This window comes from Anser anser (assembly GCF_964211835.1).
Source record: "Anser anser genome assembly, chromosome: 24".
Classification (NCBI taxonomy): Eukaryota; Metazoa; Chordata; class Aves; order Anseriformes; family Anatidae; genus Anser; species Anser anser.
The window spans coordinates 3,823,898-3,836,533 of NC_139745.1; the positions used below are offsets into that span (position 1 = coordinate 3,823,898).

A 12,636-nucleotide genomic window follows, 5' to 3' on the forward strand; every position below is an offset into this window, starting at 1 on the left:
GCGTGCTGTCAATCACTTTCTTAATGACTCTTTTAAAGAATAAAAGCAAGAGCCTCCTGGAAAGCTTTTTTGGGCCTGTCCCTTCCTCGTTTCACTTAGTGCGTCCCTTCCCTGCCCCCAGCTGCACGTCTTGTGCTGGCTTCGGGGGTTTGCTTCCTCCTTCTTCCTCTGTTGTCCCTTCTGCACTTTATTTTCTGCCCCTCCTGCTTTCAAAACACACTGCTTATTTTCCAATCCAGCCTATTAATCTCTGTCCCACCTACTCACAAGGCATGAAGGTTTTACAGGAGCCCATTAGCTGTTATCTCTGTACCTACCCACCGAAGACTGATGGGGAAAAATGAGGTCTAACGGGGAAGTGCCGCCTTCTGGGGGCATTGACTGCTTTTTTTGTTGTTTTTTTTTTCCGTGCCGATGCTGGCACCAGGCTCCGTAGGTCCCAGATTTCCTACCTGCTTCCTCCAAAACCACCTGAAACCTTGAACCTCCTTGTCCGTCCGCTCAAAGGGAGAGGAAACTTTGCCTTAAACCCCTCTCACCGCGGAGGCCGGCTCTCCGTCACCCATCCCGTCCTTCCTGCCTTGCTCGTCCCCGGCGCCGTGCAGGGTTAACACCTCCTCGTGCTGCTGCCCACCAGCCCTCGTCCGGGGTTAGGAGCAGCAGTGGGGCCGCGGAGCCGTCCCCGTTGGAGATCGCAAGGGCGAAACTCTGGATCCTGCAGCAGAATGTGGCAGGCTGTGCCGGGAGGGCGGGGGTGGCTGGCAGCACGAGCTCGGCTATAAAGGGAGGGTTTTTCTTAGCCCTTCTCGCTGCTGGCTGTCTTGCACCGGTGCAAATTCCTGCTGGAGTCGGGCAGTACCCTCGCGAAAAAGCAGCTCGCGCCGCTACTCCTTGCTTTTAGTTTCAAAACAGGCTTAAAGGAAAGGCTTTGGGAGAGGAAGGGCACAGACAACGTATCCAGGCTGGTGTGGGTTTGTGCATTCCGGGGGCATTACTCCATTTTTCTGCCCTTTTTTTCCCCGTAAGTGCAGAGATCAGTGCTACCTGCTCCTGTCTGACCTGGCGTACTTAGCATAATATTTTTTTTTTTTTTACCTTTCTCAATGCAAGCTCACATCTCTCCCCCCTTACAGACACATTTTTTCCTCTCGCTGTTTTCCTCCCATCTGTCCTGTGCCGTGGAAGGTTTCCAGCCGGGCTCGGTGTCCACCCAGGCTCTGCAGCTCCCACCGCATGTGCTGCCCTGGCCAAGCCCCGAGGAGCACGGGGGAGAAGCTCGACGCAGGCAGCCTGCAAATGCTGCCTTGTTTATGAGAGCTGCTTGGTGGTGCAGACTGCAGTCTGGGGGGAGCTGGGAAACTTTGTCTGGCTTAAAGCGCTAAAGCTGGCGAAAGATTGTAGGGCTTGGGCTGTAATCAATAAAACCCGGGGTGTTTAGAAGCGAAGGTCAGAGCCCTTCCTCATTTCACCCTGGTCTTTAAATATCCCAGCAGTTACCGAGGGCTGCTGCGGCGCCTGGGCACGGCGAAGAACGACGTGGACCTCGGTCCTGGGAGAATCTCCGCTTTCCTTGATTTGGAGGCAAATCTCCCCTCTTCTGGGAGGTTTGCCATTTCGGGGACCCTTTCCTGGTGCGGGGGGCGAGCGCACAAAACCCCTCGCTCGGAGGCGTTGCGAAACGGCAACCTCCAGCTGTTTGTCTGGGAGATAGCTCTTGAACTCCTCTGCCTTAATGGGTCAAATTTAGCAATTCAAAATCTGGCTCGGGAGGTAATTAGGAGGGATAATGCCCACTTCTTCCTCTTAACGCCCTGATAGAAAAGCATCCAGGAAGGACTCCTGGACCTCAAAGATAAGCTGCCAGCTGCCACGGAGACTATCAAAGGGTGGCTCAAAGTCAAGAGCAAACAGCTGATTTTTTATGGCGCTCGGTTTTTTGCTGCTGGTGACAGGAAGCCATGTTCCCCAAGCTGTTAGCTTCCTGTTTTATTTTTACACCCAGCCCGAGCAGATCAGCATGCCTATCACATGGGAGCTGGCTGCTCCTCTTGGGCTGTTCCTCAGCTGACCTAGAAAAGCGATTCTTTCCCCTTCTAAATTAATCAGGAGCTCGGGATGGATTTGCTTGCGCCGAGTTTTGAAGGTTTCGTGCGTGGATCGCGCTCCTCGCTCCGTTTCCCCGAGTTTCCCCCCTCTCCCGGAGGCGGACGCTCCGAGAGACGTTTGTCGCTCCCACGTTCCGGCCTGGTAGCAGAGGAGGTTTGTTGGTTCGAGGCACCGACCTGCACGTAAAAGCACTTTCTGCAGCATAACTTCCTGCCACTTAACGTGTTCTTGATTTTTAAGAAAGCCCTGGAAGCTTGGCCTGCCCGTGGCACAATCAATCTTGATTCCTCTCTGAGCGCGCTCTAGCCCTGCATCCTGATTAGAGCTCCCTCAGCGTTCGACTGCCCCGGCACGAAAACAATGGTCCAGTGTAAACCCTGGCCCTGGGGGATTTCCCGAGGGAAGAGGGGTGCAGCCTGCAGGATAAGGCACAGCCACCAGAAAGTTTCCTGGTCAGCTGCGAGCGCTTCCTGTTGTTCCAGGAGAGCCCTGGCCGTGCTGCTGCAGGAGGGAGGCACCGTGCCCGCCTCGGCGTGCTGCGAGAAGCTGTGTGGTTGTGTTTTTTGTTGTGTTTTTTTTTTTAACCTCTCCCGTCTTCATCCTCTCGGTTTAAGCAAACCTGAGAGCTCGCCCGAGACGCTGTGCGTGAGCGCGGGAGGAGGAAGGAGACTGCTCCGAGGCGGCGGATGGGTAGGAAGGGAACAACGGCTGCGGCGGTGCCAGCAGCACCTTGCGCGTGGGCGACGCTGTGTAGTTTTCCATCTCTGCCTCTGTACCTGAGCTGCTGGGGCTTCGCTGTCACTGCAAGTCGTGGAACAGCAGGATCTTTATTTCTGAAGAACCAGTTTTATAAGGGTGGGGAGGGGGGGAAAGGAGGCTTATAAATAAAGCCATTTGAGAGCAGGAAAAACGAACACCATGGCTCTGGTGTGCCTGGAATTTGCGGTTGAGTAATCCTTTCCTGTTTCTTTTTTGGGTTGTTTTTCATCTTTCAGAACAGTGCCTGAAGCAGGTCCACCATGCCGTTAGTAACGAGGAACATTGAGCCAAGGCACCTGTGCCGTCAGACGTTGCCTAGCGTTCGAAGCGAGCTGGAATGCATGACCAACATCACCCTGGCAAATGTCATTCGACAGCTGGGCAGCCTGAGTGAGTACCATGGCGAGCCTGCGCGTTGCCCTCAGGAGTCGCTAGTGCTCTTTATTTAGCTCCCTTTCTACTCTTGTGTTCCTATTTCTCCCCCATCTGCCTTCCCTGGGTAATGCTAAAATGTTTTCCTAAAGAAATCCGATGCTAATTTCATATCCCTGGTCCCACTGCCTCCCCATCTGAAAGAAAATGGGGAGGGGGGGGAGGGCGTGTGTGTGCGCGCGCGTGAGTGTGTGAAAGGCTGCGGCGAAGCTGCAGATGGAAGGATGGAGCACAACTCAGGCTTGTAAAATGGGAGGCTCTCAGAGCAGCCAGGATCTTGTGTCGGAGAATGTGCCTGTAATTGCACGCGCTACTAAATGGAGCTTGACTGTGTTGAATCTGCAGCGTGTAAGTAGCCTTATTTTTAATGAAAGATAATTAAAGCGCCCGTGCAGAAGGCGCCTGGTTGCCCCTGCTGTTTGTTACCTTGGAAGACCCAAAGTCCCCAGCCTGAGCGGAGCCCTGCCTCCGGAGCGTGGGGGGCTCGGGGCTGCTCGCTCAAATGGCGGCACAGGCTGGAGCCGTGCCGAGCTCAGCTCTCTGGTGGGCTGACCGACAGCCTTGGAAAGGCCAGAGGGAAAACGTGGGCCTACGTGCCATAGGAGGAGAGAAGAGTTAATTGTGGTCTCTCCGGGATGACTCCTTTACTCTGTCGAAACGCTCTGGCTTCTGATGAGCCACCTTTGCCCTTGAAGCAAACCTTTGATAATCAAACGAATATCTTGTTTAGCTTCGCAGCGGTGTCAGTGAGCGCTCCTGCTTGCTCTGCAAAGCGAACCCCTTGGCTTTTGCAGCAGCGTGAAGGTGGCAGGGGAGCTTTGGGTACGGTCTCTTGCCAGCAGGGAGAACCATGGCTGCTGGTAAAACCTGGGCCCGTGTTTGCTGCCGGTCAGTATCGCGTTCTGTCGGGCTGCAGAAATGTCACTGCGCAGGCAGGACCAGTCTTTCTGCTTGCATCCGACTGACCCTTGTTCGTTTATTAGGTCTGGTAGCCAAGGTGGTTGTGGGGTGTGAGTAAAATCCATCTCGTGCATGTGAAATGAGGAGGAAGAAGGCAGTAAAGCCGTGCAAATCTCGGCTGCACAGCAAGCTAATCCCAGTCCAAAGACACGCGGTGGGTTAGTGTGACAGAGCCCCGGCGAGATCCTTCAGGTTTAGACCTTCTCAGATATTCAAAGCTTTCCTGCATCTGCCTTGTCAGAGGCAGCGAAGCTCTGGAAGGCAAACTGCAGCCCGGTTCCTTTACTGGGGAGGTACCCCGGGGTGTCGCTCCCCGATGCTGGACCAATCTCAGGTACCTCGAGGGGAGCACCGGAGGGAGAAACTCAGGAGAGGTGGCTCTGAGTGACGCTGGCGTGCTTCTCTGTGCCGGAGGGGTTGAGGCAGGTGGGGAGGAAACGATGAGCACCATCTCCTACCCGCTTCCCTAGGGTCAGCAGTATTCGAAACGAACCGATATTTAGACTAGCTGCTGCAGAGCGCTCGCACCCAGATGGCCACACTCCTGCCCCCCTGCCTTACCTCTCTTGCCTGGGAGGAAGAAATCTGCTCCTTCCTCGTCCGTTGAATATTACAGGAACGTAAAGCAGGTTCAGTAGGCTGTGACAGCCCTGTCAAGTGAATAATCAGCCAAGCCTAGTGCACCACAGTCTCTTTACAAAGATGCAAACATAAATCTTGTCAAACTTTCATATTCCAGTGAGTTTAGCCTTCGTTACTATCACAGCTGGTAGCACTTTGTATAAGTCGACTGTGCATTTGTGTGTGGTTTTACAGAATCCACAAGCTAAAGATGGAAAGACCTATTAAATCATGCCGTCTGTCTTCCTGCCAGTGCATGACAGAGATAATTCTGATTGTAAGTTGCACTTTTGCAGTCGAAGTAACTAAACCAAAAAAATTAATCTCTGCCTTGCCCCATCTAAAACTGCAGGTGAGACACAGCGCAGAAGTGCACGGGAGATCCTGGGAGATAAGGCAGGACTGCTGCACTTACACAGGCAGGGGAACACACACCACCTCTTTTTCTCCTTCCAGGGTCAAAACCACCGTAGGCGATGCTATTTGTGTTATTTTGTGCTTGAAATGGACTGCTCAGCATCGCAAAGCAAAGACCTTATTTTTCCCCTAATGCTTGCTGCAGTTCCTTGCGAAATTTGGACACGATTCTGGGTTCTCATTAAGGTAGAACCGAATTACAGCTTTTCCCTTTCGAGCTGTTGCTGGGGGAGTGTCAGATGATCCTACGGTTAAACGCTCGCTTCCTTTGGTCAAATGGGAGAGCTGGGCTTCGTGAAACCTGGCTACAGCAAGAGCTAGCTGGCCCTTAGGTCTCCAGAAATAAAATCCTCCCCGTGAGTTTGAGGCAGGCTGGCTGGGCTCGTTAATGGAGCCTATGCGGAGACAGTGTTGTCTGGGAGAGCGGAAGGAGTTCAGCTGAAGTTAACTTCCAGCATTTGCTTCCTGCAGACACTTCAAGCTGGCATTGCCACCTAGAAGGGTGGAGGAGGTTGATTTTTTTATTTTTTTTTTTAACCTGGCTTGTTCTCTGGGCTTGGCAGTGGAAGGAGAGCTGCATGGGATTGTGAACGAGTGGCTGATAAGGGGAGGAGAATGGACAGCTTCTTCTGGCGTTGGTGTCAGCCAGGCGGTTGAAGGTGTCTGTACAGGCTTTGGCGGCTGCCCTTGCTCGCCATGTGGAAGAGGCTCTTGTCTTTGTGATGTGCCTTGTTGCAGACACGCAGCTTTTCCAAAATTGCTGTGAAACTCGGGCTTCCAACTGGTTATCCTTTCGTGAATGTCGGCGAGGATCTTCAGGAGTAACAGATTCCAGAACAAACTGTCGGCCATATGACGATGCACTTCAAAACCAGACTGCTTATTGGGAGCAGCCTCGTACCCAGCAGCCGTGGCTGGAAATGTTTCCCATCAGTGGGAACTCCACGGGCCGACGTCTGGTGTCAGTGCCGAGTCTGTTCGGATCAGCCTTGTCCTCGGCACGCTTGGGGTTCCCGGTTTGAGGTTACGCCCGAGAGCAGAGCAGAAGGATAGTACTCATTGCAGGCCCTTGGTGTTCTTTCAGTTTGCCTGTCCCTGCCTACCTGTGGTCAACTCCTGTTTATATGTAGATTTTAAACTCCTAAGGACAGGGCACATCTTTTTGTTATGCTTCTAAGTGGTGCGGCGAGCTCCTGATCCAAGCCCCTGGGCGCTCTCGCCGTCCAAACGATGGATGATGTTTGTCATCGCAGCCCACTGGGCAATCCAAGCTGTTACAGAGAGAATATTCCTGTTTAAGAAGTTCCCCTTTGCTTTTGATTTAGAATAAATGTGAGTGCATCATTTTTTCAGACACTGCCACCTGAAGGAACAAAAGGGTCAGTGCTTTCGTCTGTGGTTATAGCTCAGGCTGGAGGATCAAGGACTTGGTCTGCTCTCTAGTTGCAGAGTACTTTGAGCTTGTAAATACGTGCCAGTTACCCTGGAGGCAGGCCTGCTGGAGACTGGGAGCCTTTGAGATTCTCCAGAGCAATAAAAACCTAACTGTGTTTTCTCGTCTAATAAACAGAACAGCAGAGAATCTTAAAGGACCGACGGACCCATCCAGATTCAGACCAGGATAATGTTCTCAGCCCTCTTTTTTTCATTACTTTAATACTGACTTGACTGTGTGTTTCCATTGTTCCTTTATGGCCTAAAGATCCCTTAGAAACGTCAGGTTTTGGTGGAACAGAGCATTGTCTTCCTGGGTATTAAACTTAACGCTGACAAACTTGAAAGGAAAGTACGGTTCTTTCTTCTTCCTTCCTCCCTTCCTTCTTCAGGAGAACAAATTGGGAGATTGCATGTGGTCTGTGGCTCGTGGGGCTAACGTGGACACTTTAATATTGCAGGTAAATTTGCAGAAGACATATTTGGAGAGCTGTTTACTCAAGCCAACACTTTTGCCTCTCGGGTGAGCGTTCTAGTCGAGAGAGTTGACCGCTTGCAAGTCAAAGTCACTCAGCTGGATCCCAAAGAGGAAGAAGGTAATGGAGTGGAGCAGAGTCCTTGCAGACCAGGCGTGGTAAAGATCCTCAGTGAATCAGCGTGCTTGGTTCGTGACCCTAAAATAAGCCTGGTGCTGTGATCGGTGTTGGAATGTCTTCTCTTGGACTAAGAGGGACCGTTTCCTCCCCTCCCAGAAAGCATCGTGCTGCTCGTGTGGGCAGCCTTTCTGGCCGAGTCGAGACTTGGTTGTTAGCAAGTCTCCGTGTAGAAACTCTCTCCTCAGCAGTTCGATAGCCATGGACTTCCTGGGTCTTGGGTGCAGGGGTTTGAAATCACATCTGTAGAGACACGGCTCTTGAGAGTTGCCGCAGCAGATCTTGGCACAGCATGATCTGAGATTTGCTCGATTTCCCAAGAGATCTGTGGGAAAAGGAACCTGACCTTAAGAAGTGCTAAGCACGCCAAGAACGCCAACCGAAATCAGATGTTTGCTACTTGATCTTCAGTGTCATTGGCCTGGGTCAAGCTGTTCTTCACTTGCTCTCTCCTCTTTCTTACAGTCTCTCTGCAAGGCATTAACACCAGGAAGGCCTTCAAAAGCTCCACTACTCAGGACCAGAAGCTCTTCGACAGAGATTCTCTCCCAGTTCCTGTCCTTGAAACCTATGGGACCTGCAATACTCCTCCACCTCTCAACATTCTCTCCCCGTACAGGTAACACTGCGACGCCTCCTTTGGCCCTGGTGCCGTTACAGAGGAGTACCTCTTCCTGCCAGTCTGCCGAGGAGGTCGTTTCCCGTCCCATGCTTTATTGAAGTAACACTCTTCAACGGGAAATACTGTTGGTACTGAGGTCCACCAGGAAATCTCCGTCCTTGGGATTACGTGAAACTTTGCTTTTGAGGCTGTACAAATGAGCATAGCTCGAAAATTATACGTTTGGTTACCCGCTGTCACTTTTGTGACTGCCTTGGGGCAAGGCTTGGCTGGCACTGCGTAAACATGCTAGGTGTTGTGCAGATGATGCATTTTTCTTGTGCTTCGCTGTAGCCCTGTGGCTCCTTTCCAGAAAGCCGCAGTGCAAACTGCAGAGCGTACATCTGTATGTGGCTCTCACCCAGGTGGGTGCAGCAGACTCCTGTAGGTCTGGAGGTACGTCCTGTGGCCGCCTGTGCCTGGCCTGAGACATCTGATGTGACCTACGCGGGCTGTGTAACCAGTTCTTAGCAGTCCTGCCGTGCCATTTCATCTCATACGTAGTAGAAGTAAGGGGGTCAGAATAGAGAGACTTAGCCCACATCCATAAATATCTTTTGAACAGGTAAAAAGTAATTACAGATAGCTGGAGGCAGCTGTCTTCTGCCAGACGCGGCTGCACTGCAAAGTAGGAGAGTGTGTGTGTGCGTGCACGCGCGCTCATGAGTTTCAAGGACGCTGCTGGTCTGATTTAGGGTTCCTGGGCTGGGAAGAGGTTTTTTCACACCAAAAATACAAGACAAACAAGTGGGAGTTGGAGTGAGAGACCTGCTGCTCTCCTGGCGGTTGTTCAGAGCGGCTGAGTTCTTCAGGTGCCGAAATCCAGAGTAATGGAGAGTTGGTGTGAGGGCGAAAGCGATGGCAAGTAGGAGAGCTGGGACAAGCGGTGGCTGCTGCGAGGCGGTGGCTGCTGCTTGTTTTGAAACGAGGATGGAGGCGAGAGCAGAGTGTTTGACCTTCTCATTGCAGATTTTTAAACTATTATCTGGGGTTGTGACTTGTGTTTTCTTTGGGCTTCAAACAAATGCGTGACTTGGCCCTTCTTTGTGTGTGTTTTCCCTTCCCTGTTCTAGGGACGATGGCAAAGAGGCACTTAAATTCTACACAAATCCTTCGTATTTCTTTGACCTTTGGAAGGAGAAAATGCTTCAGGACACCAAGGATATTATGAAAGAAAAGCGGAAACATAGGGTGAGGAAATGGGAGATGTCTGCCAACAGAAGCATGTCAGGGTGGGAAAGGAGGTGGGAAGTGTTAATGAACCATGGACTCCAAAGTTGCTATCCAAAATTCAGGTTTGCTCTCTTAAGCTCTTCAGGGATCAATTCAGAGAAGTTTTTATCTGGTTTACTTTCATCCCTGTTAATTAAAAAAAGACAACAAAGATGTCCTTAATCTGTTTTTTCCAAATACCACCTTCTTTGTATGGTTAAAATGGCTTAATTTGTAGTCTTCAAACATAGCGCCGGTGCAGTCAGCAGGGGAGAAAGTTGTATCGGTCTTTTCTGTACTACTGACATCGCATAGGGGTCTGTTCAGTGTTGAAGCAGTGCAAATCCCACTGCCCCAACGCCACTGTTTCAAGTGCTGTAAAAAATTCTACCGTGGAAGAGTAAAGATGGAAGAAAATATCCCTTCAGGAGTGCAAAAACAGGCCATAATGTTAAATTAGGGGCAATCAAGAGGCTTAGCGAAACCATCTGAGCTGAAAGCACCAGGTAGGGTTCCTGATTTGGTTACCAGAGGATTCGGACCTCTCTTCACCAACACCGAAAGTCACACCGGAAAAGATTCAGTTCGAGCATACTTTATTTAGCTTTTGAGCAACTGAAGTATTAAATATCAAAACAGATCGTGCTCTTTCTAAATCAAAATAACAAAGGAGGGAGCTGGGGCATGTCAGAACACAGAAAATGAGCAGATCTTTGTGGGCAAGCATCCACATTGCACACCCAAAGCACTTAACGCTAGCAAGGTGGTGGTGAGATTTGGCAGTCTTGACGCGGAGGCCAAAAACTGAATTGATGAGGGGCAACTGAGCTTTCCCTCTGCCCTCCAGGTGGTCATGCCAGGGTGTAACAATGGCATCGTGTCTGAACTGCGCTAGGGAAACTGGATGCTGTCTTTTTGATGCTGTCTGTGCTCCATCTTCTTTGTTTGGGAGGTCTTTGGAGCTTTCAGCAATCGGGAAAGTGAATGAAAAATCCTGGCCCTCTTTGAGAATGTTTTTTCTTGAAACTGCTGCATCTCCGTTTTATCCCTTCCTGTTCCCAGTGAGTTTAAAGCAAAAATAAGGCTTTTGTTTGATCCCTCCTCCCTTTCCTTTCCTCCCTTAGAAAGAGAAAAAGGAGAATCCTAACCGAGGAAATGTGAATCCACGGAAAATTAAAACCAGGAAAGAAGAGTGGGAGAAGCTGAAAATGGGACAAGAATTTGTTGAGATAAAGGACAAACACGGTCCTGCTGGGTAAGCAAGTCTGGGGCTCTCTGCTCAGCTCCCCAGCGAGGGGGAGCGGGCGGGCGTTGTTGATTGTAATGCAGTTCACCCTGCTCTGCAGCTTCTCCAGATCTGCTGCACAGTGTGGATCGATACCGCCACTAATCAGATTCTCCAAAGTAAATCCGTCTGCTGATTTAAAATTTGCTAAATAAATCAGGGAGCTACACGGTTTAAACAAGGTGGCAGGAACAGCTTCAGCAGCGAGTCTGCTCTCAGCTGCCTGCCTTGCGGGCACAGAAGTGTCGAAAGCTGCGGCTCCCTGTCCCGTCGCAGCGCCCTGCCCATCGCACCTAGCCTCTGGGCCTTACGCTGAGGAGCAGGGTGGCATCCTGGTAGTAGCGTGTGAGTGCTTTGTTACATTTCACAAATGGCTCTTCACACCCTAAAGTTGAAGCGGGGGCAGTCCCCAGCCAAGTATTTCGAGCTGCTGATCTCTCTTTAGCTCTGCTGGCTTGGGAATTCATTTAACTTTTGACACCAGCCAGGCTGGAAGCAGACCGCCTTCCCCACAATGCACTTCTCGCCTGCTTGCTCCTTGCAGCTTCCTTTCATATAAGAAAAATCTCTCTTTAAATCACACTCTCCAGCTAAAAATAAAACTTGCTTTTAGTTTAATAGGAGAGCAGGTTTGGTTTCTAGCAGAGGAATCGAGCAGCACAACAGCACCATTTTCTTGCTCCTCTGTTTTCTCGTGGAAATGCGTCCACGTGTTTGAATTCTGTTGAGGTTCGGAGCCCCCAGGAATGGGGGGGTTTCACCACCCCACAGTGAAAGGAGCCCACTGAAACTTGAACGTGAGGCTGGTCTCTTCCTTCAGCAATGTTTCAGCTTTGGTTGTTTGCATTTAACGGCATCTCTGTTGGGTGTGCTTCCTGATAATCTATGCTCAAGCTTAATTTGTAATATATTTTAGTACCTCTTATTTTTTGTCGCTGACGATAGGCGGTGTAACTTGGAGTCTATCGAGTGCAAGCTGGTCAAAATGCACTCGTAAGTTTTTTTCCCTAGAATCAAATGTTAAGAAAAATATTTGGTTTTTTGTTCAATAAAATATACTCATGTGTTGTTCTGCTGTGTGGCAGCAGTAAATAAACATGAGAGCATCTAGCCAAAGAATTATGCAGAGTAAACTGTACATGGTTCTTCAGTAGGATGCTTTGAGAAAAAGGCTTCTTTTTTTAAATGTTGCTTTAAGGTTTTGTTTTGTGTATCCTGTTGTGGTGGTTGATAAGGTCCCACCAAAAGGCAGGTCCAGCTGTGCTGTGAAAAGCCATTCCTGCTAGGAAACCTAATTTCTAAACCTTGCAGGTTGATCCATCTACGTGGTTAATATCACTGCTGTCTGCTTGTTGAACGTTGCACAGCTGTGTGGCTGTAACCCTTCCAGGAGGCAAAGCGAGGGGGAAAATGACCTGTAGACGTTACCCTGAACTCGTAAACACGGTGCTTGTCTTGCTCTCTCAGGTACCCCTCTAACATGGTGTATCAGAACGGCAGCATCGGTTCAAACGAAAGCATGGACGTGAACTGCTACCCGCCACCGCCGCAGACTGACTCTATTGTGCCACCACCTCCTTCGTTCCCAGATGACAGCCTGCCTCCACCCCCGGTGGAATTTAGGTAAGCCTACGGGATCCCTTCTGTCACCGAGGAGTAGGAGGTGGTGTAAAAGGATGACATGAGACAGGCTGAGATAGTTCAGCATAACTTCCTAACGGGCGTTGTATGGGAACCAGGATGCTCCTGTCTGGAGGGGAAGCGCAACTGCAGGCAGGGACAGCCGCAGCTCTCTGTAAATCCCAGCTGCCGCTGTTGGTCCTGTACGGGAGGGCAGAACAGACTTGGTCGAGAACTCGAGCAGACTCATTTTGCTTTCTGAAAGAGTGGGGTCCCACTTAGTGGTCTGGCTCCGTTGCATGCATTGCTTCAGTCCCTTTTTTTTCCAGCGCAGTTGTTCCAGACTCAAGCTCCTGATAGAGCTTTGCAAAGAACAGCTTCTTCCGCTTGTGGTTTTTCTTTGTTGTTGCCATTTGCCCTGTGATTTTTGACAAACGCGTGACGTGGGCCCTGAAGATGTGGATGTAGTTAAATTT

General features: G+C 50.5%; 1 protein-coding gene across 3 annotated transcripts in view; it reads left to right on the forward strand.

Moving 5' to 3' along the window:
* Nucleotides 1-12,636, forward strand: part of WASF2 (WASP family member 2) — a gene marked incomplete at its 3' end in the record, with an annotated part of 33,094 nt that overhangs the window by 13,637 nt on the left and 6,821 nt on the right. For 2 of the 3 annotated variants that reach the window (XM_083809935.1, XM_083809934.1), the window contains 6 exons: nucleotides 3,102-3,255; nucleotides 7,191-7,325; nucleotides 7,848-8,001; nucleotides 9,117-9,234; nucleotides 10,380-10,510; nucleotides 12,008-12,163. In XM_083809935.1, the coding sequence (XP_083666061.1) occupies nucleotides 3,126-3,255; nucleotides 7,191-7,325; nucleotides 7,848-8,001; nucleotides 9,117-9,234; nucleotides 10,380-10,510; nucleotides 12,008-12,163 (824 nt within the window). In that variant the 5' untranslated portion in view covers nucleotides 3,102-3,125. Of the gene's footprint in view, nucleotides 1-3,101; nucleotides 3,256-7,190; nucleotides 7,326-7,847; nucleotides 8,002-9,116; nucleotides 9,235-10,379; nucleotides 10,511-12,007; nucleotides 12,168-12,636 lie in introns of those variants that run through there. The other variant, XM_083809936.1, reaches the window with a different exon arrangement.